This window comes from Neophocaena asiaeorientalis, unplaced genomic scaffold, assembly GCF_003031525.2.
Source record: "Neophocaena asiaeorientalis asiaeorientalis breed wild unplaced genomic scaffold, Neophocaena_asiaeorientalis_V1.1 scaffold118, whole genome shotgun sequence".
NCBI lineage: Eukaryota > Metazoa > Chordata > Mammalia > Artiodactyla > Phocoenidae > Neophocaena > Neophocaena asiaeorientalis.
In genome coordinates, this window is record NW_020175528.1 from 8,820,355 (window position 1) to 8,845,153 (window position 24,799).

At 37.9% G+C, this 24,799-nt stretch overlaps 2 protein-coding genes across 7 annotated transcripts in view; one reads left to right on the forward strand and one right to left on the reverse strand.

Annotated features, from left to right (window-relative positions):
• HPS3 (HPS3 biogenesis of lysosomal organelles complex 2 subunit 1) overlaps positions 1–18,146 on the forward strand; it is a 44,689-nt gene extending 26,543 nt beyond the window's left edge. The window contains exons 8-17 of one of the 5 annotated variants that reach the window (XR_003006386.1): positions 616–724; positions 3,329–3,510; positions 4,547–4,727; positions 5,661–5,894; positions 6,816–7,001; positions 7,343–7,531; positions 8,806–8,913; positions 12,851–13,057; positions 13,655–13,749; positions 17,003–17,132. Coding sequence is in view for 2 of the 5 variants with exons in the window: in XM_024769008.1 (XP_024624776.1) it covers positions 616–724; positions 3,329–3,510; positions 4,547–4,727; positions 5,661–5,894; positions 6,816–7,001; positions 7,343–7,531; positions 8,806–8,913; positions 12,851–13,057; positions 13,659–13,749; positions 17,003–17,130 (1,615 nt within the window). In the remaining 3 variants the exon portion in view is untranslated. Of the gene's footprint in view, positions 1–615; positions 725–3,328; positions 3,511–4,546; positions 4,728–5,660; positions 5,895–6,815; positions 7,002–7,342; positions 7,532–8,805; positions 8,914–12,850; positions 13,058–13,654; positions 13,750–17,002 lie in introns of those variants that run through there. The other 4 variants (XM_024769008.1, XR_003006387.1, XR_003006388.1 and 1 more) reach the window with 4 other exon arrangements.
• CP (ceruloplasmin) overlaps positions 7,442–24,799 on the reverse strand; it is a 65,811-nt gene continuing 48,453 nt past the window's right edge. For both annotated transcript variants that reach the window (XM_024769010.1, XM_024769011.1), the window contains exons 18-20: positions 23,426–23,588; positions 11,747–11,851; positions 7,442–7,528 (exon numbers count right to left, since the gene is read on the reverse strand). In XM_024769010.1, the coding sequence (XP_024624778.1) occupies positions 11,748–11,851; positions 23,426–23,588 (267 nt within the window). In that variant the 3' untranslated portion in view covers positions 7,442–7,528; position 11,747. The remainder of the gene's footprint in view (positions 7,529–11,746; positions 11,852–23,425; positions 23,589–24,799) is intronic.

The window sequence follows — 24,799 nt, forward strand, 5'->3', positions numbered from 1 at the left end:
CTTTGTTCCACCAGCAGGAATAACCAGGTTCCCTTGGGTAACTGCTCGCTTAGAGTGTGCACAAAGTGGTCTGAGACTGACTGATCCTAAAAGCTTTCTGGCGAGAGGAAAAATAGCTTGTAATCTCACACATTTGACATCTTAAAAGTATTATATATTTTTAAATGATTTTTTTAAAATTCTAATTTATTTGAAAATTCATTTGGTCTAGGGTCTGCATTTTTAAAAGATTGCATACCACAGAAAATGCATCATATAGTGAAAGCAAGAGATAAGGTAGTGCCTCCAGCAGATGTTCAGTTCTGTCTTTTGCATTTTCCCAGCAGCCCTGGCCTCATGAAGGCCATATCCAAGGCTTTCTTCCTTTTGAGGACTCTTGCCTGTTCCGTGAACTTATTGCCTATTTAACAATACTTGTGGAATGAACTGCAAGTGCTTGGTTTATCAGTCCGTGAGAATGCAGTATGTTAAATGCTGTTTAGGTAATCAACAAAGAAAATACTAAATGAAAATGATATCATAATTACAATATTTTAGGTATCTGATATTTACCATTTAAAATTCCCGTTTATTAATAATATGTCTTATAATTCTTGTCCTTTGTTTTGCTTTTAGTTCTAGAAAAGGTACCAGTGTTAATCTCAAAACACCTCCTGTAGCTGAGGCTGGGTGGAATTTGTATATTGTGAATACGATCTCACCAGTGCAACTGTACAAAGAAATGGTATTCCTTTCAGACTTGTAATTCTTACTGGTAGAAATTTTTAGAGTCTAATTGATGACTAGGAATTGATTCTAATTATCGTACATGCAGAATGCCACAGCCAGCCAGCTTCCAGGCTCTGTCTGACAGTGCAATGTATTATCTTTACCGTCTTGTTTTCACAGCTCCTGATATTTGAGGAGCCAGAAGAAATTCCCTTCACTAAAATAAGATTCCCTTGTTCATACCCACTCTCCTACGAGAATTGATTAGCCATTCTAAACATAAGTAGCCTTTGACCTTTATTTTGAACCCTAGCAAAGAGAACCATGAAATGGAGCCGAAAGAAATCTTAGATCATATGTCCCTGTCTCACACTTCTTTGAAATATTAGCAGATAGTCCCAGGGCACTGCAGCACTTGTAGCATTGTCCCATAGGCATCCTTCTTCCTCTTCTAAGAGTGACAACTGCCTACTCATCCCTGACAATTTTTATAAATTCTTTATTTTGAAATAATTTCAAACCTACAGAAAAGTTGCAAGAATAAGAATAGTACAAGTAAAACCTGTGTATTCCCCACACAGATTTGCCCATAGCCAACATGATACTCCCTTTGTTTCTCCCTCTCTTTTCTTCTTTTTTGCACTCTTGTACAAATGCGCAAGCACGCATGTATATTTTCTCCTGATCCATTGGAAGGTATATTGCATACGTCATAGCCTAAGGCTCCTAAATATTTCAGTGCATGTTTCCTAAGAATTGAGATATTTGCTTATATAACCACAGGACACACACATGCTTCAGAAAATTTAACAATGACACAATACTTTACTCTATGGTTCATATTCCAGTTTTGTCAATTGACTCAATAATGGCCTAGTAGAAGCCCCCGGCACCTCCTGCCCCAGGTCCAGGATCCATCAAGTAATGTATTTAACTGCCATGTCTCTTTAGCTCCTTTAATCCAGAATATGTTCACAGCCTTTCCTTGTTTTATTTAAAAAATTTTTTTTTGTTTTCTTTTGTTGAAGTATAGTTGACGGACAATATTATAAGTTACAGGTATAAACATAGTGATTCACAGTTTTGAAAGGTTATAATCCATTTGTAGTTATTATAAAATATTGGCTATATTCCCCGTGTTGTGCAGTATATCCTTGTAGCTTATTTATTTTATACGTAGTAGTTTGTACCTCTTAATCTCCCTCTCTTATCTTCACGGGTAACCACTAGTTTGTTTTCTGTATCTGTGAGTCTGTGTCTTTTTTGTTTTATTCACTAGCATGTTGTATTTTTAGATTCCACTCTTTGTTTTATAACAGTTTTGAAAAATATTTCTCCCCCTGCCACCTTATAAAAATTTATTTTTTCATTTCATTTCATTTCTCATTTCATATCATTTCTCATGATTAGATTCAGGTTGTATGTTCTTCTCCTTGGCCAGAACATTGTGTAGGTGACGTATCTTTCTCAGAGTATCACACTGGGAGATGCAGAATATTCATTTCCCCTTCACTAGTAATGTTAATTTTGGTCATCGGGTGAAGCTTTTGCCTGATTTTGCCCTGGCATTTTAATGCTGATAATTTTATCAGCTTTGTTTTGTTTTCAAAATTAATTGAAAACTTAGACGCTTAATTGAAAGTCTTAGACGTCATCTAGGTGATTTGCCTACTGGAATCTAAAAATACTGATTGACTCAGATTAGCTAGTGATAATCTTTTTTTTAATTTTATTTATTTTTAGCCGCATTGGGTCTTCATTGCTGTGCGCGGGCTTTCTCTAGTTGTGGTGAGCAGGGGCTATTCTTCGTTGTGGTGCACAGACTTCTCATTGCAGTGGCTTCTCCTGTCGTGGAGCACGAGCTCTAGGCGCTTGGGCTTCTGTAATTGCGGTACGCGGGCTCAGTAGTTGCAGCACACGGGCCCTAGAGCGCGCAGGCTTCAGTAGTTGCGGCACATGGGCTCAGTAGTTGTGGCTCGCAGGCTGTAGAGTACACAGGCTCAGTAGCTGTGGCCCACGGGCTTAGTTGCTCCAAGGTACTTGGGATCTTCCCAGACCGGGGATCGAACCCACGTCCTCTGCCTTGGCAGGCAGATTCTTAACCACTGCACCACCAGGGAAGTCCTAGCTAGTGATAATTTTTATAAGCCCACTGTAAGTTACAGAAATAGATGTAGCAGAACCTAAATTCACAGATTGAAACTAAGATAAAGGAAGCACACTCAATCTGAATTTGAGAAAGATTTAAATCATAGAACTTAAAAATAAAGTTAAGGTTTTCAGATATGTTCATTAGCCTTATCAAATTGTGATCAAATTATTGCTAAGTTAACAGTATTATTAGTGTTACAGTATTAATTGTACCTTCTCTAATGATTAGCACTGTTTAACAAGAGAATAGTTACAATCGTGTGTGTTAAACTGGCTCATAGATCGTGGGGGAAAAGAAAACCACTTTAGCTAGGCCTTATCAGAATGACAAATAACCACTTTTTATTTTTTAGGATTTAATGTGTTCAGATATTGACTTTAGTAACCAACTGGGTAGATATTCTTAAGAACTGGGAAACTTTGGGGAGATGTCTAAAGCAACATTAGCTGCTTGCCTTTTTTGTGTTAGGTAGACTACAGTAACACCTACAAGACTGCAAAAACGCAGAGCTGCATCCACCTTCTCAGCGAGGCTCACCTGTTAGTGAGAGCTGCCCTGATGGATGCCAGTCAGCTGGAACCTGGAGAAAAAGCTGAGCTTTTAGAAGCATTTAAAGAAAGCTGTGGGCACCTTGGAGACTGCTACAGCAGGTTGGTGATGCTACTTGGAAACTTGTCAGAGAAGCCATCCTGAGCTTCAGGTGTGCTTACTAACTTTTCCAGCTCTGGCAGTTACCTGACAAATGGGAGGACGCATGAGGGGAGGTGGTTTAGTTATTCATTTATGCCACAGCATTTGTTTAGCACATCCTGTGGGTCAGGTACTGGGCTAAGCTTAGAGAAATGAGCACGACCTGTTGCCTGCCTTCAAGGACTTACAGTTTATTGGATGAGCAGTTCATGAGTCTCCAGCAGTTAATTTAGGAATTTGAAGTTTCTTTTCAGACCTTTGGGCAGGGGTGGGGCACGACCAGTGAACATCCCTGAGACAACCATATTACTATGAGCTGTAAGGGAGAGATACTAGTAGGACACTCCGTGATTTTAACCTTAGTAGTCAGTGCTTTTATGATGTCAGAAAAGGACATTAGGATCAATAGTGATTTCTCTTTTTGAGAATGATCTTTTTTTTTTTATGTTAATAGATTTAATGGTAACCATTACTCAATATTTCAGCTTTTTGAGGAAACTTAAAAAAATCTTTTTAATGGAGTTATACACATAGAAGAGTACACAAGTAATAAGTGTACAAGTCACAATAATTTTCACAAAATGAACAAATCCTGTAGCCATTGTCCAGATGAGAATGATCTTTATAATTTTTTTTCATATATAATTGTTTCCAAGGCTTACTTGACCCATGGGAGTCATTATAAATTGATAAAAGACTTTTCCTACTTATAAATACCATTATTTTAGAGCCACATTATGAATATTAAAATTCACTTAATGAACTGTTTTTGTTTTTCTTATGAGCAAGCAAAAAGAAGCTACATTAATTAGAATGACTTTGCAGAACAAAACTCAGGAGTATGTTCCAACTCCTAATGGCCGTAGAAAAGTATTTTGAGATTTATGTCTTCTGGAAATCATGTCTGTTTTATTATTAAATGTGTTAGACATCCAAACTTAAACATGACAAATCTGAAGGTTTTTTTTTTTTTTTTTTTTACTTCCTTCCCTTTAGGCTTGACACCCAGTATTCCCACCTCACCTTGCCATACTATAAGATGTCTGGTTTGTCTATGGCTGAAGTTTTGGCCCGAGTGGACTGGGCATTAGAGGATGGAGCGCAGAAATACGAGAGGGGATTAATCTTTTACATTAATCATTCACTTTATGAAAACCTGGATGAAGAATTAAGTGAAGTGAATACAGTTTTCTATTTAGTTATAGCTAATATTTTTAAGTTTTCATTTTAGCAATTTATTTTATGTAATTCTGTTGAGAAATCAAGTTCCAAGTATTTTTCATTGGTATTATAGTCTTTTTTTTCTAAAAAAGGTAATTAGTGTGCCCTTTTCTTCATTAATAATACTCAGAATTACAGCTTGGAAGAGAACTTATAATCATCTTCTCATACTTTCTCATTACATAGACAGGGGGGTGTGGTCCACCATGGTTGAGTGACCTGCCCATTGTGACAGTGGCATGTCTTTAGAAGAATGACATAGAACCTGGGCTTTGCCTGTCTTCTTCTCATCTGCAGCCCTTTTCACAACCCTGGTTGCCCCACTCTCCAGGTGTCCAAAGTTTCCCTTGTGAAATCCTGGCCCAGCAACCTTCAGACATTATTAAGGATCATTTTTAGCTCCTCATGTATTTTTAAAGAGTTGAATGCCAGTATGCAAAGTTGGGTATTGTGATACCAAGTGTTTTAAGGTTTTAAGAGAAATGAAATTTTCTCTTATAAATATTAAGTATATTTTGTACATTAAATATAAGTAAATTTTGTATTAAGCAGTAATTTTCTATAATGGACTTTTGAGTATAATTTAATCCAATATTTGTTTTCTTCTTCTGAACTCTTGTTAAAATTAGAAATGCTGGCCACAACTTAGTATACACTTTCCCTGCTTTTTCTTCATTATAACTCAGCAAAGAGATCACTTTAGGTCATCTCAGCTCTCCCACGCTATCACCATCAACTCTCTTTTTAAATCGAAGCATAGTACTGTAATTTTATCTTAATTGGAATGTTTGTATCTTGGCTTTTTATCCTTTTTTTTTTTTGTTTTTGCTGATTTTGTTGCTTTCTATCGGCTGACTGACCTTTTATTTCTTGTTTACGCTCACCAAAGGAATTGGCAGCAAAAGTGGTTCAGATGTTTTATGTCGCTGAGCCGAAGCAACTGCCCCATATTCTCTGTAGTCCTTCTATGAAGAATATTGATCCTTTAACTGCCATAAGCTATTTAAGGAAGCTGGATACTTCTGGATTTTCATCAGTCTTAGTGACATTGACCAAGGCAGCAATGGCTTTGAAAATGAGAGATCTTGACATGCACAGAAACGAAATGAAAAGCCATTCAGAGGTACGGTGCCCTGCCTGGTATTAACAGCAAGCTAAAATAGGACTCAGTGGTCCTGAGGTGTTTAGTTTTCTTCTGGCTTCTGTGTAGCTCATTTTTTTCTTAGTTGTAAAGGAAGATAGACTTAGTCTTAAAAAGGAAGTGGCCCAAAGTGGGAGTGCTTGGGCTTTGGATTTGGCAAATGAAAAAGAAAAAATGAAAGATAAATGGCAGCAATGGGTATCCAAAGACTTTTCAACATAGTGTCAGGTATGTTCAGAACACAGTGCTTGGCAGTGAAGAGTATACAGGCTCTGCCCTGAGCTGACAGTCTGACCTGGCACGAGGGGGTGGTGTGGTTTGTCCCTGAGAACAGAGCAGTGATGTATAATCAAGTACAGCAAGTAGGTTATTAACCTTGAGTCTTAGGAGTCCAGTAGTTGCAGAAATAGCCTGCATCTGGGAAGATCACAAACGACTGTGTGGGAGATTAGGCATTTGAATGGGGTATCAAAGAAAAGGTAGCTTCCCGTTGGAAAAGAGGCCATTTAGGGATATAAGCCAAAAAAGTTAATCAGTAGAGAAAGAAATTAAGAAGTGACATTAATTGAGCACTTATTATGTCTCAGGTTAGCACTGAGATGTCCTCTACTTTGAAGAGTAGAATTCTAGAAAGATGAATTTTCTTTTCATAATTTTGAAACATCCTATTTAGACCTCAATTTAAAGCTGTCTACAAAATAGGACATCTTGATGCTTAATTAAGTAATAATAACTTCTACAAAGACAGTTACCAATGATGTCCTTAGAACTTGTCTTTGTAAAGAAAAAATTAAGATTACAATAAATTATTAATGGCTTATCACTGATTCTTGAATTCACTAGCGTGTATTTCCAAGATGAATGCAATGTTTATCCTGTTCCTAAATTTTTTTTTATCTGAAGATGAAGTTGGTATGTGGCTTCATTCTGGAACCTCGGCTATTGATTCAACAGAGGAAAGGACAGATTGTTGCAACTGAATTTGCAGTTCAGTTGAAGGAGACTCAGCCTGGATTGCTTGTGGCTTCAGTCCTTGGCTTACAGAAGAACAACAAAATTGGAATTGAAGAAGCAGATTCCTTCTTTAAGGTTTGTCACTTTGAAAATGCAATTGTTCTGGATGGCCTGATGAAGTTGGTGGGGGGACGGGGAGCAGAATAAGAGAAGTGAGTTTTCATTTGTTTATTGAAAAATGAGACTTACACATAACCACTTATAAAAGTACAGATTAAAAAAACGTATCTAGAAAAATTCTGTTCATGCAACCTGGAGTCTGTTAAAATGTCTAAATTCGCTTTTGCCACGGCACTAATGCTAGAGATAAATTATTGAATACATGGCCCACATGATGGAGTGCTGTTCAGACCAGCTGTAACTTGACCAGTACTATATTTATCTGAGCTATGGGGGCTTCTTTCACTGTTCTCAAGGTGCTTTGTGGTAAAGATGAAGATACGATTCCTCAGCTCTTAGTAGACTTTTGGGAAGCTCAGCTGGTAGCGTGTCTCCCAGATGTGGTACTTCAGGAACTCTTTTTCAAGCTCACATCACAGTACATCTGGAGATTATCTAAGAGGCAGCCACCTGACACCACACCATTGAGAACATCAGAGGATCTGGTAAGATAATGGATTAGTATAGTGAATTAAACTTTATGTACATTACACATTATGATAATGACCCTTAATTTTTTGTTTGTTTGTTGCTGGGGTTTTTTGTGTGTGTTTTATGTTTTTGTTAAATTTTTATTTCTTTTTATTTTAATTTTTGTTGACCCTTCTTATTTTTAACAGCATAAAATCAGTCGTAATTCATATTACCGGATATCTTTTTTTTTTTTTTTTTTGCGATACGTGGGCCTCTCACTGTTGTGGCCTCTCCCGTTGCGGAGCACAGGCTCCGGACGCGCAGGCTCAGCGGCCATGGCTCACGGGCCCAGCCGCTCCGCGGCACGTGGGATCCTCGCGGACCAGGGCACGAACCCGTGTCCCCTGCATCTGCAGGCAGACTCTCAACCACTGTGCCACCAGGGAAGCCCTACCGGGTATCTTTTTAAAGCAAGAGTTAAAAATACATTTAAAACTTGTCTGTGAGTGAAGTTGCCCACATTTTAAACATTTTTGTATCCTAAAGAGCGCCTTCTACTGCTCCTATAATACTTACCTACAGTGGTACTTCAGTAGCCAAAGTGTGGGAGAAAGGGCTTTTCCCCAAATCCATCTGTGCTCCCTTAGGCGACAGTCATGAAGCGGAACATGAGAGGAGAGACATCTGCAGACCTCCCTGCTGGGAGAGGAACTGCAGAAGGCTTGTGGGAGAGAGACTTCCTTACCAGACTTCCATTTCCCGTCAGCTGCACAGACAAGAGCTGTTCCGCAGTCTGCATCAGCCCTAACAACTCTACTCTTATCCTTCCTGTTCACCCCGACCCCTGGCAGCCCCTTTGTCCCTCACAGTGACAGAGTCGCTAATGTGGGTTTGCTTGAATAAGGGAGTCTTTATGGGAATTGTCTTGAGAACTTACGGAAGAGATTTTGCCTCCCAAGGAAAGTAGTAGAAATAAAAATTATTTTCAGTATTACTGTTAACTTTTTTTGAGTGTAATTAGCTTAAGGGAAGTATTGCTCTTTTTGTGAGAAAGTGCCTCTTTGCAGTTTTTTGAAAGTTAAAATATTAGGAAATATTTAGTGAGGATTTATTCAGTGAGAAGCAGCAAAACTAAAACCTTTTCCAGGGGAATACATTCTAAGACTTTCTTCCCATTACCAGGAAAATGTATACCTAATTTTGGGACACGGCAGAATGTTAGGGATTGCTTGCTGTTTGTGGGATGGATGAAGAAAGTCTTGTTTTGTTGTATCTTTGTTTATGATAAATTTCTTTTACATTTTAGATAAACACCTGTAGTCATTATGGCTTAATCAGTCCGTGGGTTAATGTCTTAATATCATCTGAATCCTTGGCTGATAAAAATTATATGGAAGACCTTTCAAAATTACAGGTAAATAAAAATGCCTCCTTTTCTTATGAATATGCATATTACCATATAGTCTAGGACTTAAATTTGGTAAGACCCTGGGTGTCCAGTTAATTTAGAGTGTATAATTCTGGGGACAGAATCTATAGTTAGGCATACTCAAGAGCTGTGGAGGGAATTCCTGCCTCTGCCTGAAACTGCTGACGGGAAGTCTGGTCTTGTTGCCAGTCGGTGAGTGAGCTTCCAAGTCCTGTGACTCTTGCCTCATTCTCAGGACGTGCTTGAAAACACGTTGTGAAATGAAAGTACGGCAAATGTTTCGCGGTGTTTTCACTGACGAGATTCACTTTTATTTTAGTGTTCACTCACACAGTTTAGGCCTCTAGCCCAAACCAAGCACTACTATCTGTCTTATAGGAAATAGGTCAAAGTAGCTAGCTTATCTGGCTCCTGAAAGGATTTTTTTAAAAGTAAGAAACGTGATCAAGAGAATGCAGACCATCCTGCAAGAATTCTGAACGTGAATGTTTCCGACTGAGAATGAGAAATAAAGTCCACATTTGACTTGGTGGATTGGGCTGGGCTCAATGTGGATGTGATTTTGTTTAATGTAATCAGTGGCCCAAGGACTGAGTATAATCCTCACATCTGTTGTGTTTGGTCTTCCCAGTGTAGCTGCCAACATATGAAAATTGAGATTTCAAGTTCAGAATTTTGAGTTTCAAGTTTCTCTTTGAGAAACTCAGCAGAACTTTCATTCAGCGGTAACCCTGGGCCCTCACTGCCTGAGACCTGAAGGTCGGAGCCACCTACTGGCTCCCCTCCTTGGGCAGTGCTCGTGCTGTCCTGTCTGCCGCAGTTCCACCTCCATGTCTCCCTGGTCCATATTCAGTGTCTGGCATCCATTTTCCTTATACTCAGCCGCCTTCGTGCGTTTTCATCATCTGGTTTTCATCGTCTGGTTTGACCTTGTTAAGCTTTTGAGTGTGCAACCCCTGATTTACTCTGGGAACTTAGTGGAAGTGTGGTTATTGCTTATAGAAACCAAAATGTCAAATTGGGGATGGGGTGTCAGGATGCGAAGCTCAAGAGACCATATTGCTTAGTCTTAGCCTCTAGACAGCCTGTGATGTCACCAGGAATGGAGTTACTTACATTTTTTTTTTAATTGCCAAAGGCGGTTCTTGTTGGTTCTTATCTTTAGTACCCTTATGCTACAGAGGCTGCCGAGCACTTAGTCTCAGATTTGTTCATTCCACAAATATTCCTCAATCATGTACTGTAAATGTGATTGATGTACAGCATTGGACGAGGCAGGCAAGACCTTGCCCTCCTATAATGTATGTACTAATTACATATTTAAAATGCTAATTGTAATAAGTGCTTTAAAATATCCCCTGATAAATCTTCAAAGCATATTTATAATCTCTGCTTGAAAAAGTATAATTCAGTGATCTTTAGAATCCATTTTAAGGTATTTAAAAAGGGTATCTTGGGACTTCCCTGGTGTCACAGTGGTTAAGAATCTGCCTGCCAGTGCAGGGGACACGGGTTCGATCCCTGGTCCGGGAACATCCCACATGCCGCGGAGCAACTAAGCCCATGCCCCACAACTACTGAAGCCCACATGCCTAGAGCCCGTGCTCCGCAACAAGAGAAGCCACCGCAATGAGAAGCCCACGCACCGCAACGAAGAGTAGCCCCCTCTCGCCGCAACTAGAGAAAGCCCGCGTGCAGCAACGAAGACCCAAGGCAGCCAAAAATAAATAATAATAAAATAAATAAATTTATAAAAAATAAAAATAAATAAATAAAAAGGGTATCTTCTTTCTGGGAATCCTTGCCATTAAAGGATAGAAAGTTGAGTCAGTCTAAACTTTTCTAAATCCTTTTCCTAATTATAACTCTTTCTAAATTATCTGGGGTCAATTAGTCTTAGTCATTAAGAAAAAAACTAACCATCAAGAAACAAAAAGGTCTCACCTGCTCTTACCTAGAGGAATGGGGGGTCGGTTCAGAATCACTTGGAGAGCTTTTTCAAAATTGTATGTCTCCCCTCTACCCACCAGCTCACCACCACCACACAGATTTGAGATAAATCTTTGTCCCTTGTTCTTAATCACAGTAATAGTATATTTGTGCAAGAATTAAAAACAATCTATAAATCATCTGTGTGTCAAAAAGCCACTATTCAGAATGACACAGTAACTAGTAAGTGCCCTGCCTTTTACCAGAATTCTCCTGGTCCCCTCCCCCTGCCTCCTTGCCATCCACCCCTCTTAGAGCCACAGGTGTGACTATGTAGAGAATTCTGTGGGTTCCAGCCCTGCAGAGTCAGCTGAGCCTGAGGGATCTAGATCAGAAAAGGGAATAAATAGTGCCTGTGTTCGGGGTGGAGAGTCCATTTCCAATATTGAAAAAAAAAAAAAGGAACACACTGCTAAGAAGCAGACAACACTAAGAGTATTTTAAAGAGTAGTAGTAACCTGTGGGCCGTTTTTTATCCAGTGATATATGTGTTGTCTGGTGCTTCTTATTTTGAGGGTTTTTGTTTGTTTTGGTCGCCCTGTGTGGCTTTGGTATCTTAGTACCCCGACCACAGATTGAACCCGCGCCCTCAGCAGTGAAAGTGCGGAGTCCTAACCACTGGACCGCCAAGAAATTCCCTGGTGTTTCTTATTTTTAAACTTCTTGATGATATGGATATAACTACTTAAAAGTTCATGGGTAACCCATTTTTGTACCAAGATTTGACTCATTTCACTTTAACCACCTTATTTCATATTTGCTATCTTATTGTCAGGAAATTTTTCAGATGAAGGTGAATATTAAACTGGCAGGAAGGAAAGGGACCAACCTTACTCTCCTAGCCATTGCTTGGTAGATATTTGGAATAAAATCACGATGCTGACTGTAAATGGATAGTTCATGTTCCATGTCCTCCTGTGAGTCTGAGAAGACGCTGCAGTAAAAAGGATACAAGAAGAAGAAAATCAGGATATGAGCATTTCATTTTTTATCCAGAAGAAAGGGAAAGCAGAGATTATTTTGGTGGCAGAATCAAAAGTAGTATTTATAGTTTAAATGTTTAAAAGTAAAATATTGTCAAGTTCTGACTACTGAAATAATAGCTGCTCGGTGTCATTCAGGTTGTAGCAAATGGTATTGATACAAATTATTAGGTTCTTAACGATTGCTGTAGTTTTCTTAAATGTGAAATTTTATTTTTGGTTCTTTGTGTGTAGTGCATGCTTATTATTAGAAACCTTGGAAAATACAGGGAAGTGTGAAAAAGAAAGTTGGCTTTGTCCTCCCATTCCAGTGAACTGGTCTCTGTTTCAAATTTCGATGCTCTTCCAAAGGCATTTCTAGATGTGCATGTACCTATGTAGATTTTATACAACTGACCATGCTCTGAATATAATTTTGTATTGAGATTTTTTACTAATTTTATCATGAGCATTTTGTCCTTTGAAAACAATTTTGATAGCTATAAAATATACCATCGTTTGAATATATCATAATTTATTTACTCATCCCTTCTTATTTAATGCTTAGATTTCTTCTAGTTTTTCAGTATTATAAATGTTCTTGAGGTGAACATCATTGGACATAAATCTTGACCACCATGTTGATTCTATCCTAAGGATAGAATCTTAAAGCATCCGCATTAGTTTAAACTTACAGTCTATTCAGAGCAAACACAATCATGTTATTTTCAAAAATCATAGCTTTGTATTAAACAGATCTTTTTTTCTTTAAACTAGAGGTGTTTTCAAGATTATTTAATACTTTGGTCTAATTAGACTTACTAAGTAAATATATGCGTGTGCTCTAAAATTACATTCTTTTTTTTTTTTTCGTCAAGTGAGATTTATTCTTTTTAAAAACTGTATTCTGTATGTTGTGCTTTAGTTTTTTGGGTGCCTCATTCCATAACATTTCACTTTTCTGTTCATAGTCTCTCATATGTGGTCCTTCATTTGACATAGCTTCCATTATTCCATTCTTGGAGCCACTCTCAGAAGACACTGTTGCTGGCCTCAGCGTCCATGTTCTGTGTCATACGCGTTTGGAAGAGTATGAATGGTGCATAGACAGGCTGTTAGAGAGATGCCCGGAGGCAGTCATCCCATATGCTAATCATGAACTGAAAGAAGAGAATCGGGTATGCTTTTCAGATTACGGTTTTAGGCTTTATCAGTGATAATCAAATGTTAATCTTGTCGCCTTATCTGCAAAATGGGGACAAATTATGCCAGTCCAACCTCACAGGGCTGTGTGGCTTAAAAGAGCATATATGTTACATGTTTTGAGTACCATTAGAGGCTGTTAAAATTTATGGTGCTTGTATGTTATCTTCACTAAAGGTCTCTTGTTTGGCGATGAAGTAGACTACTACCTGAAGATTTGGAAAACATAATAAATGATGGGAAAATTCTTTGTGGACTATCTGGTCTTTAGAAATTAGAAGAGTTTTTGACTTTAGAACTTTCTTGCTACCTAAGAGATGAAAACAAGACACATCTATGTTTCTTCTTGAAAATAGCGGTGTACATATGTACAGTGTATATATTATTAGATTTTCAAGTTACAGATCTGACTTCTATGCTCTAGCTTAAGCAGAAGACTGTTCTAACAAAGTCTGTTCCTTAACCAAGATGATGTATTTTTGCCCTGGGCTTCCCTGCACAATCTTTTTCTTCTTGTTGGAAATCTGAGTGTAAAATGCATCAAACTTAAAAAGTATTCATTTTCCCCTAAGATAGACTTTGTGGTGGAAAAAGCTGCTGCCTGAACTTTGTCAGAGAATAAAATGTGGTGGAGAGAAATACCAACTTTACTTATCATCACTGAAAGGTAAAATAATCTCTTTTGCTTGATTATAAATTGAGTTGAGGGTACTCATTTCCATAACTGGCTGAAGCCTTGCTGTCTCTCGTTTTTCATGTGATTCTCAAGTGTGGGGAAGAGGGTCTTCGCAGAATCAACTGGAGAGCTTATTTTTAACATTCACGTGCTCCCGCCACCACGTGTGATATTCATTTATCTCTTTTAGCTCTAGAGCTGATGCTTTTAAGTTAATCTTTCCAGACACTTAACAAAGTATCACGGTCAGAGAAACTCACAGCCTCAGTATTTTAAAAATTGGAATAGCCATTAAAGTCCATTTTATATTAATGGTCTGGGTGCTTAATTTACTTCATGTAGGAAATTAAAATTATTATTATTAATCATAATTGTAAGCAAGTACTGAGGAATGATAAATTTCTCAAAGATTTAGAAGTGTAGTGTGTCTAAATTATGCAGTATTTTACAGCGAAGGTAGTTATTGTTTGAATTTTTATAATTCATAGTCATTTATAAATCTTGATAGCTATATGGTTATCAGTTTCGCTACTCTTGCGTGTTAATATCACCAGTTAATGGTTGGCCTGATGACAAAGGTATGGTTATATTGATACCAGTGTGCGTAAAATATTAGAAGTTGACAGTGTTGGAATTGGATTTTGCCGCTGAGGGAATTGACTTTCAAAGTGTTAGGCAAAGCCAAGTGGCCATTGGATGGTGTTTTTCTGGAAATTCCCATTAAGTTGTATGTTTTTGATTGGAAAGACAGGGCCTTTGTACTATCTGTCCTACCCACCTCTCTGAGTGACTTTTTGGCTGTCAGAAGGTGGAAGCTTCAGGTGTTTGATTGCCCAGCCCCATCTGCACCAAATGTATCACATAAATTTATCACATAAAAATTTATCACATAAATTTGAACTGATTATTCTTGTTGGTCGATCACTTTCCGGTACAGATAGCCCACGTCTTCACACCCCGGTGACATCGTTATCTTAGTCAAACGACTCTTTCTTCATCCTTTTCTGATCCACACCCACAAACTCATAACTACCCCATAATCTTTCCTCCAAGTGTTCCATTTGTCTGTGTCTTTAATATGCGTGTATTCACACACATGTGCATGTATGTATGTGTGTGGCTTATGGGAACTAAATGCTGTGTGTGATTTACCTTTATTGTAATACCTCCAGAGCTGGTATAGTGTTTTATTCATTTTTCATGATGCACTTTCCTTGCCAGCAATTGCTTCTCCATATGGAGTATTCTATAACTATTGATGGATTTGAAGGGAAGACACCTGAATAACCTCAGGTCCGTTTTCATGGGGGGGTCTCTCTGTTGGCAGCTGTGGTATACCAAGAAGGGACCAGGATTGGAATTAGGAGAATTGGAACTGAGTTCCAAGTCTGCGACTTACTGAGCGTCCTGAAGCAAGCCAGTTTTTTTAATTGCCTGGGACCAGTGGGAGGTTCAGGACTGACTCTAGAGTAAAATGTCAGGCAAGAATTGCAAGATGGTGAGGTTGGAGATGGAGGTCAGGGACTTACATAATATGCTTAGGAGCTTGGACTTCTTGCTCTCTAATGCAGCATTCCTCAGCCTTGTCACTGCTGACATCTTGGACCAGATAATTTGTGTGTAGGTGCCCCCTGTGCATTTTAGGGTGTTACCAGCACCCCTGGCCTCTACTCACTAAATACACTAAATACCAGTAGCACTTGCCCAGTTAAAACAGAAATGTCTCCAGCCATCACCAGATGTCCCCTGGGGGACAAAACTGTACTAGTTGAGAACTGTTGCACTAATGCAGAGCCATTGAAACTGGGGTTAGTGGTTGACTTCTTTGTTTCAAGGCAGTACTTATGACTGTTTTTGTGACAGTGAGCTGTGCTTTTTAATAAAAATTCTAGTACTATAGTAAATTACAAAGTTTTAAAAGTCATTTTAAACTTCACCAGCCAGAAATAACTAATTTCAACATTTGACACGTATTTTCTAGACACACTGGAGGATTTAAAGTACTCTATGGATTTAAGATATTGACCTTGTTCTTGGAGTTGTAACCTGTATTAGCCTTTCACTAGTTGGAGGAAGAGGAGAATAGAGCAGTGGCAAGATTTTTGTTGGCTCTATACCTACTTTACACTGGCCCCCACCTCAGTTTTTTGTATCCAGGATACTACTTACAAGTTCCACATTTAGGCAAAATAAACTAGTTTGATAGGAAAACATTGGTAATTCATGGGTTTTACAAATTAGTTAGCAGTTATTGTTTATTAAAGTTCTATTTTGTGTCAGATGTGCATCGTTGTGTTTTAAATTAATTCACAAAGGACTCTGGAAGCTAGCAGATGGTACCACTACATTATAAATGAGGAAACCAAGACCCAGGAGTTGACTTTCTTAAAGTCACCCAGAGCATAAGTAGAAGAGTCTGATCCCTGCCCGAGTCTGTACGATTCCAGAGCTAGGGAGCTTTCTCATACGTCACACTATTCATTAACTTGTTAGCAACAAGAGCATGTCATTCCTTTGTGTAAGGGATGGTTTAGGTTGGTGGATATTGGACAGATGACTTTGGATGGATGCACGCACACCTGAGCCGGAGATTTTATATTCCGGTTACTCTGCAAATAGAATAAGTGGTGGGCATGCAAGAATCACACACGGAATGGACTGAAGAAGGTTTGGGAACATTGTTCTTAAATGTCACCCCCTTCTCTTCCCAGCAGAGGGCAGCATGCATGCATCGAGAAACAACAGAATCATACAATTACATAGTTACCTTTACAAAAATGTTTACTAAATTCCTTAATATTTAAAATATTCATTAGAACACATTATTTTGCAGTTTGAGAAAAAAAGTAAATGGTCTCGAAAACATATTTGTGCTTATTAATAACATAAAAATCTTATAATAGAGAGGAACTGATTTAGGAAAATGTCATCCAACAATTAATAGTATTTCCTGTCCTAGCAAACAGTCTTTATAAATCAGCTGCAATATAGTTCTAACATTAAAAACAGTGTTCAATTGATTGTATTTTCCTACAAATGATTCTAGAAAGAATAAATAAGAAGTTGTTAGAACCATAAAGCAGTCTGTGGATTTAAAAGACTGGTTTTCTGGGGGTTTTTTCCTCTCTCTCTCGTAGTTATAACATTTTGTCACCTGAATTAGCTTCTAATTGGTTGAGTGATAAGAGAATAGGACGAAAGACAGAATTTCAGTTCTAACTCAGATATTCTTTCCTACAAACAGAAACACTGTCAGTTGTTGCTGTGGAACTACAACTAAGGGATTTCTTAAATGTCCTCCCAGAAGATGGCACTGCAGCATTTTTCTTGCCATATCTTCTTTACTGCAGTCGAAAGAAATCATTGACTTAAAGGTATCATTTGAAATATACCACATATGAGACTGAATTTTTCAAAACTGAATGCCAGATAAAAAATATATATATAAAGGATTTTTATATTGAACATGTACATATATTGCAAATGCTTTCGGGCTGCTTACCTCAGTGATATTATTAGTTTCATAATTTATGACCTGAGTCCATTTAATTGTCCAGAATGTAAAAAAGCTACAAGATATAGGAGTTTCCTCAAAGAAGGCATATATTTTTAAAGGTAGAGACTGACTTCTATTCCAAGGAACATCAATTTACTGTTGTTGGAGCCATGACAATCTTTTTCATCCCGGGAACACAATTTGTAAGTATGCTCGAAAGAATGTCATTCCAAGTGGTCCACAATTTAACTTTCTTGATTTTTCCAGATTTTTCTACTGGGTCCCTTTTAAAAACAGTTATTTTCTTTGAGAAAGATGTTAATGTTTTCCCACAGTAAAAGATTTCAAACTCTATTTTCTTGTTACTTTTAAAATACATGCTAAGTTTCTCTCTGAATCAAATGAAATAGAAGTTTACAAAGCTGACTTTCTTCTTGTCTGGCTATTAACGTGATTTGTTGAGTGCATGTTTTTCAGCCAAAGCCTTGTTTCCATTTTTTGTTGATGTGGACTCTTGCTCTTTTAGCCAGAGTGTATGTGAAAATAAAGAAATATAAAGAACTGTGTCTTTTTTTTAGCCTCTTATTAAATAATTTTGAGTCCCAATTCAGTTCCTTGATAGTGTGCTTTGACTTTAGTTAAGGCTGGGCAAAAATGTTACTCACCTGATGTTTCCACAATGGTATTTTGAAAACTTTTCTCCTGATGGCAACATTCGTCTTTGCCAGGATTTAATTTATAGATTGTTTCTCAACTCTGCCTTTCTCCAGTTCCATATTAACTTCCTTTTGATCATCATTTCGAGGGTTCACAAAACTCAGATTGGCAACATTTTATTTTATTTTAAAAATTTGTTTTATTTTATTTAAACATTTTTTTAATTTAAAATTAACAAAAAAATGTTACCAGTTTTATTTAGGTATAATTGACATATTCAAAGGGTACCCTATTGATTTTCTATTGCTGCTGTAACAAATTATCACAGGCTTAGTGGCTTAAAACAACACAAAATTAATTATCTTACAGTTCTGTAGATTAGAAGTTCAATATTGGCCTCACCGTTTTGAAATTTTATTATTAATAGTTTATTTTATCTGTTTAATTTTTTATTTTACTTCCTCTACACCTGTGCCCCTATTCCACTGGTCCATTAGGACTGATGTCAGCAGTATGTTAGAGGGATTGATGGGAAGCCAAAGTTTGGAAACATTTCCTTGAATCTTATTTGTTTGTTTGTTTATTTTTTAATTTATTATTGAAATCATTATCTTAATAGTGATCCTTTGAGGACTGTCCAGGACAACATCTGCTCATAGTTTTTTTTTTTTAATACAGTTTTGTAAAGCCCTAATGGTGGTGATATGTGTATTAGAGTCAGTCATGTGTCATAATACAGTCTATTGATCTTTTCATATGAAACAGTGTAACACGGTTATCCCCATAAATGCACAAAAGTATATGTTTTCAGTCTTTTTTTTCAATGCTTATAGCCATTCCAAGTAAGCCTTCTATTCAACACTTTCACATACATTGTTATGAATCATTGTTTTTTTTTTTATTTTTTTTTTTCACTTATCACCAATTTATTTCTTTCATCCAGACTTGGTCTCTATAGAAAAAGAAATTTTAAGACCATTATTAAAAATAGTATATATCATATGGTTAAAAAAATTGGCACATGGTGCTTTAAATATATTCTAGTTTCTTAAAAGTTATTTTCTTTATTCTTGATTCATTTATATTTTTCTGCTCTTTATATATTTAAAACACATCTCTCACTCTAGTACTGCTTTACTTAAAGACAAATTAACTTTCCTCCCTGCAAGATCTTTATTTATTATCAAGGGAAAATTAGTCATTTTATAGTGGAGACACCACCATAAGCCCAAATGCTCAAGGTGAACACAACCAGTAAGGGAACAAATCAACATCTTGTGTCTCTTGACATGTATGCTGAGAAAACCACAATATCCCTTCTGTGAGAATCTTGCCAAAAAATGCATAATCCGAATCTGATCATAAGGAAACGTTAGACAAACCCAAATTGAAGTCACATTCTACAAAGTGACTGCCCTGTATTCTTTAAAAATGTCAAAGTTGGGAAAGACAAAGACCAAGGAACTGCTCCAGACTAAGGAGACAAGAAGACATGTCAGCTGAACTCAGTGCATGAGTTGGATTTTCTTTTTCTCTGAAGAACATGATTAGAATAATTGGTGAAATATGGAAGGGGTCTGTAGTATTGGATTGTTTTTAATTTCCTGATTTTGATAGGTGTACTTTGTTTATGTACAAGAATATTCTTGTTCTTAGGAAATAGGAGTATATGTATTTACAATTTCTGTAGTCTGTGTGTGTATAAAGAGATACAGAGATAGGAGAAAGGACGAGAAAGTACGTGATGCTATGCAAAATGTTAACATTTGGGGAATCTGGGTAAAGGGTATACAGGAATTTTTTTGGTACTGCTCTAGCAACTTTTCTATAAGTCTGACGTTGTGTCCAAAAAAGTTTTTAAAATTCCTTTTTATTGAGTTAATATGTGGTTAGATATTTACCAAGCAGGGTATTGGATTGGATTTGTGCATCTACTAGAAGTACAGAATATACACTCCCTGCCTATAAGGACCTTAAAGCTAAGTAAGCTTTTCCCCTCAGACAGCTCCAAGAGGTTATCTAACTGTCATGGAAGTGTCAGTCTAAAAAAAGTACCTTTTATATTTGTCAGAGGAGGTCTTTATTATGCTTCCTCTGGTAGAAATAAGGCATTACATTAAGCATGACAGGATATCCACAATTCTTTTCTAGTGATTTCTTTCTTTGTGGAGAAAATTGTCTCCCTGTGCAAAATATTGAAAGATTTCACTATAACTTGATTTCTCCCTTGTCTCTGTCATGGTAGGCTGAAATTCTTCTAAGATTTAGAATTAAGGTAAACTTGGCCAAAGCTTTATCAAACTTTCATTTAAAGATAATTCAGACTGATAAATGTGGCTCCCCATTTTTCTGTGAATAGTTCAAACTATCTTTTTTGTTCATTACTGCTTCTTTCAGTTCCATGCAATACCTTTTCTCTTAGTAAAAGTCAAATTTCCCTTTAATCTTTTTTTCCAATATGTGTTTTGCCTCCGCATTGCTAATCGTTCTACAGTTTTTAGTAGGGCTTTTAAAACAGTCTCCCCTTTCTTACCCAAGGAAACAGTCATCTCCCTTATCCCCTCCCAGGCTTATACTACAGGAGGAATTTTTTCATGGCCTTTGTGTGTAGGCTTAGCCTGTAGCGGCATCCTCTACATGTCAGGCATTTGCACACATGACTTTCCAGAATGCCTGCCTTGGTATTCCTTCACTTGATTATCAGTCTGAGCAGGACCATCCTTTTGTGTGGTTTACATGTGTGCTAATGTTCTTTAAGCTCTACTTAAGGTTTTCTTTCTCATGTTTGACTCTTCACCTTGTTCAGCAGTTACTGGCATTAGACCCAGTGGTTTATATATTCGTCTGAGCCTTTGGTGTTCTGGTGCTCTCAGTACCACACTTTGTCATAAAGAGTTTTAGTGGAAATAGTTTTTCATGTTATGAGGTCTTTGTGTAAGACCCAGGAACAGAAATTAAAACTTTTCGTTTGCACTGACAAGTAATCTTTCAGTGATTTTTAGGTTTTGAAATATATTTACTTCTGTATTTTCTTCCATATGTTCTCTTTTATGCCAGTGTGAGGAGGAAACACGAGTTGTTTTCTCTACATCATTTCCCCTCTTTGGATTTGCCATTGCCAATTCCAACAATTCTGAACTCAGAAGACTCAGGAAACACCAAAGCCTGCGACCAAAAAGCAGGAATTTTACTTTTTTTTTTAACCTCAGTTTTTAAAATTGAAGTATAGTTAATTTACAATGTGTTAGTTTCAGGTGTACAGCAGAGTGATTCAAATATATATATATTCTTTTTCAGATTCTTTTCCATTATAGGTTATTACAGGATACAGAGTATAGTGCCCTCTGCTATACAGTAGGTCCTTGTTGTTTACCTATTTTATATATAGTAGTGTGTATATGTTAATCCCAAACTACTAATTTATCTCCTGCCCCTGTCCCCCCACACAGTATTTCCTTTGGTAACCATAAGTTTGTTTTCTATGTCTGTGAGTCTATTTCTGTTTTGTGAGTAAGTTCATTTGTATCATTTTTTTATATTCCACATATAAGTGATATCATACGATATTTGTCTTTGTCTGACTTACTTCACTTAATATGATAATCTGTAGGTCCATCCATGTTGCTGCAAATTGCATTATTTTGTTTTTTTTATGGCTGAGTAATATTCCATTGTGTATGTGTATGTGTGTGTGTATATATATATATGTACACACACACACCATATCTTCTTTATCCATTCATTTGTCGATGGACATTTAGGTTGCTTCTGTGTCTTGGCTATTGTATTGATAAATAGTGCTACTTTGAACATTGGGGTGCATGTATCTTTTCAAGTTAGAGTTTTCTCCAGATATATACCCAGGGGTGGGATTGTAGGATTATATGGTAACTGTATTTTTAGTTTTTTAAGGAACCTCTGTACTGCACCAATTTACATTCCCATCAACAATGTAGGACGGTTCCTTTTTATCCACACCATCGCCAGCATTTTTTATTTGTAGACTTTTTTCTCTTTTTTTGTGGTACGCGGCCTCTCACTGCTGTGGCCTCTCCTGCTGCGGAGCACAGGTTCCAGACACGCAGGCCCAGCAGCCATGGCCCATGGGCCCAGCCGCTCCGCAGCATGTGGGATCCTCCCAGACCGGGGCACGAACCCGTGTCCCCTGCATCGGCAGGCGGACTCCCAACCACTGTGCCACCAGGGAAGCCCTATTTGGAGACTTTTTAACGATGGCCATTCTGACTGGTGTGAGGAGATACCTCATTATAGTTTTGATTTGCATGACTCTAATTATTAGTGATACTGAGCATCTTTTCATGTGTCCATTGGCCATCCGTATGTCTTTGGAGAAATATCTATTTAGGTCTTTTGCCCATTTTTTGATTGGGTTTTTTTTTTTTGATATTAAGCTGTATGAGCTGTTTGTATATTTTGGAAATTAATCCCTTGTTGGTAGCAGGAATTTTACTCTTTATATAATGCATTTCTTTAGTTTTTATCCATAAAAGGGCTGCTTGTTTTCCTGTGTTTTTATTGTGTGTGTGTATATGCATGTGCCTGCATAGGAGGGAGTGTTCTTGCTGGGGTGGGCGAAGCAGCAAGATTTTAGAATCTAAAAATAGATTCTGTTTTTTTTTTCCTGTATCTTTGCTATGGTCTAAATGTTTGTGTGCCCCCAAAATTCATATGTTGAAAGCCTAATGCCCAAGGTGATAGTGTTAGGTGGTGGGGCCTTTGGGAAGTGATTGGGTCATGAGGGTGGAGCCCTGGTGAATGGGATTAGTGCCCTTATAAAAGAGGCCCCTGGAGAAGTAGCTTGTCCCTTCTGCCGTGTGAAGGTATAATAAGTCTGCAACCTGGAAAAGGACCCTAACCCAACCATGTTGGCACCCTGACCTCAGGCTAACAGCCTCCAGAACTAGGAAAATAAATTTCTGTTACTTATAAGCTACCCAGTATGGTATTTTGTTGCAGCAGCCCGAATGGCCTAAGACAATCACTGACAAAACAATAATCAGTAATTCCTCCCCTCCCCCAGAAGCACAGAAAGACACTGTTCTGCCTGATTGACTATTTGAAATTATATTAGTTATGTGGGGTTTTTTTTGGGGGGGGGGAATGCTTTTTCCTGTACCAGGTACTTCCTAGAAAAAAAGTTAATGTTTTCTATTAGGAAAGAAATTAAATTTTAAATGTCTTTTGTTAAGTCACAACTACTCTCTTACACATGTCAGTTTTAGGAATATTAATTACACTGCATCAAATTGGTGTCAATTTGTATTAGTGTAGAGACTACTGGTGCTGTTATCAGTACCAGCTGTCAGAAGATAAGCAGTATCCCACACCACTTAGCAGTAAAAAAAATTCCTATTTGGAGGTAGAGAAGGAAGAATCAGGGCAGCAAATTCAAAAAAGCTTCAGTTGGGGGGAAGTATTGATATATAGGCAAAGTAGTACATCTTAATTATATTTGTGATATATACCTTCTAGAATTACTAAGTGGATATTCACCTTCATTTGGTAGAACGGTGTAAGTAGTTTCCATTCCAGCATGAATGTGGTCAGTCACATGGCAGTGGAGTAACCAGATTCCAGGTGTTTTTGGAGACATTTCTAAGGTTTGGTATGTCCCAGGGAAAATGTCAAAGACATCAGAAGTATAAATGCCCCTGTGCTTAATTAGAAAAATATAATGTTTATTATATGTGAGAGTTCATTTCATTGGCCAGCTCAGGGATATTAGAAAATGGATAAATCCGTTAAAAAAAGAAAGAGAGAGACCCTGCACAGTGCTATGTCTAATACAAACAATGAGGTAGTGGTCTTTGCTAAACCCTTTGCACTGTGGGCTATTAAATGGGTGTGAAGGAAAGATACGATGAAAGTGAATTCATCAGTCAGGAACATCTGACTCCGGTTTGCCTTTTTTTTTTTTTTTTGTTGCAGTATGGGGGCCTCTCACTGTTGTGACCTCTCCTGCTGCGGAGCACAGGCTCCGGACGCGCAGGCTCAGTGGCCATGGCTCACGGGCCCAGCCGCTCCGCGGCATGTGGGATCCTCCCGGACCAGGGCACAAACCCGTGTCCCCTGCATCAGCAGGCCGACTCTCAACCACTGCGCCACCAGGGAAGGCCTGGTTTGACTTTTTATCAGAGCACTTGAGTTACACAAAGGAATTTAGCTGTGGCCTCATTTCAGTCTTAAATCTCACTCTTGCCGAACCTACCCTAGATGAGCTTGTCTGTTAAACTTTAAGGTTGGTAGGTAGTGAAGGGAGCAGGAAAGGAGGCCAATGGAGAAGCCCAAACCAGGGGCAGTTCAGGTAGAGTCTTGACAGAGTATTTGGGCGGTATTTCGGCAGGGATGGAATTGAAAGTCTGCTAATAAGTCAAACAAAAAGCGAGAATAAAATGGTTCTGCAGTGTGCTTTGTGGTAGCTTCTGAATTTTCTGTGTTAACGTGAAGGTAAGACAAAAGCATTTCCAAAAGGGTTATTGATTCCTGCTGAAATCAGCACTGGGTGAGAAGTCAAAGTAGGATTGAGATCTAGGGACCAATCAGTTGCTTGACACCAATCTTGTGCCGATCTTGTTCACTTCAGGCTATTTAAGGTCCAGAACTTAGAAGAGGCAAAGGTTATAATAAAGTCTTGTCTCTACTCTCTAATCCATCATTACGTGAACATTCCTACCCTCTCTGCTGACAATTCTGTTCAGAGGCCTGGCCCAGGAAAATGTGAGCAGAACTCCAAGAAGATCCAGTAAAAACGAAATCTAAGGGAGAGCCCAAGGTGTAAAAAGGTTCGTAATGGTGACTGAAATTGCTGTGTGTCACACTCTGAAAATAATTTAGTTGTCTCTCTCTATTTTTTTTTTTTTTTTTTTT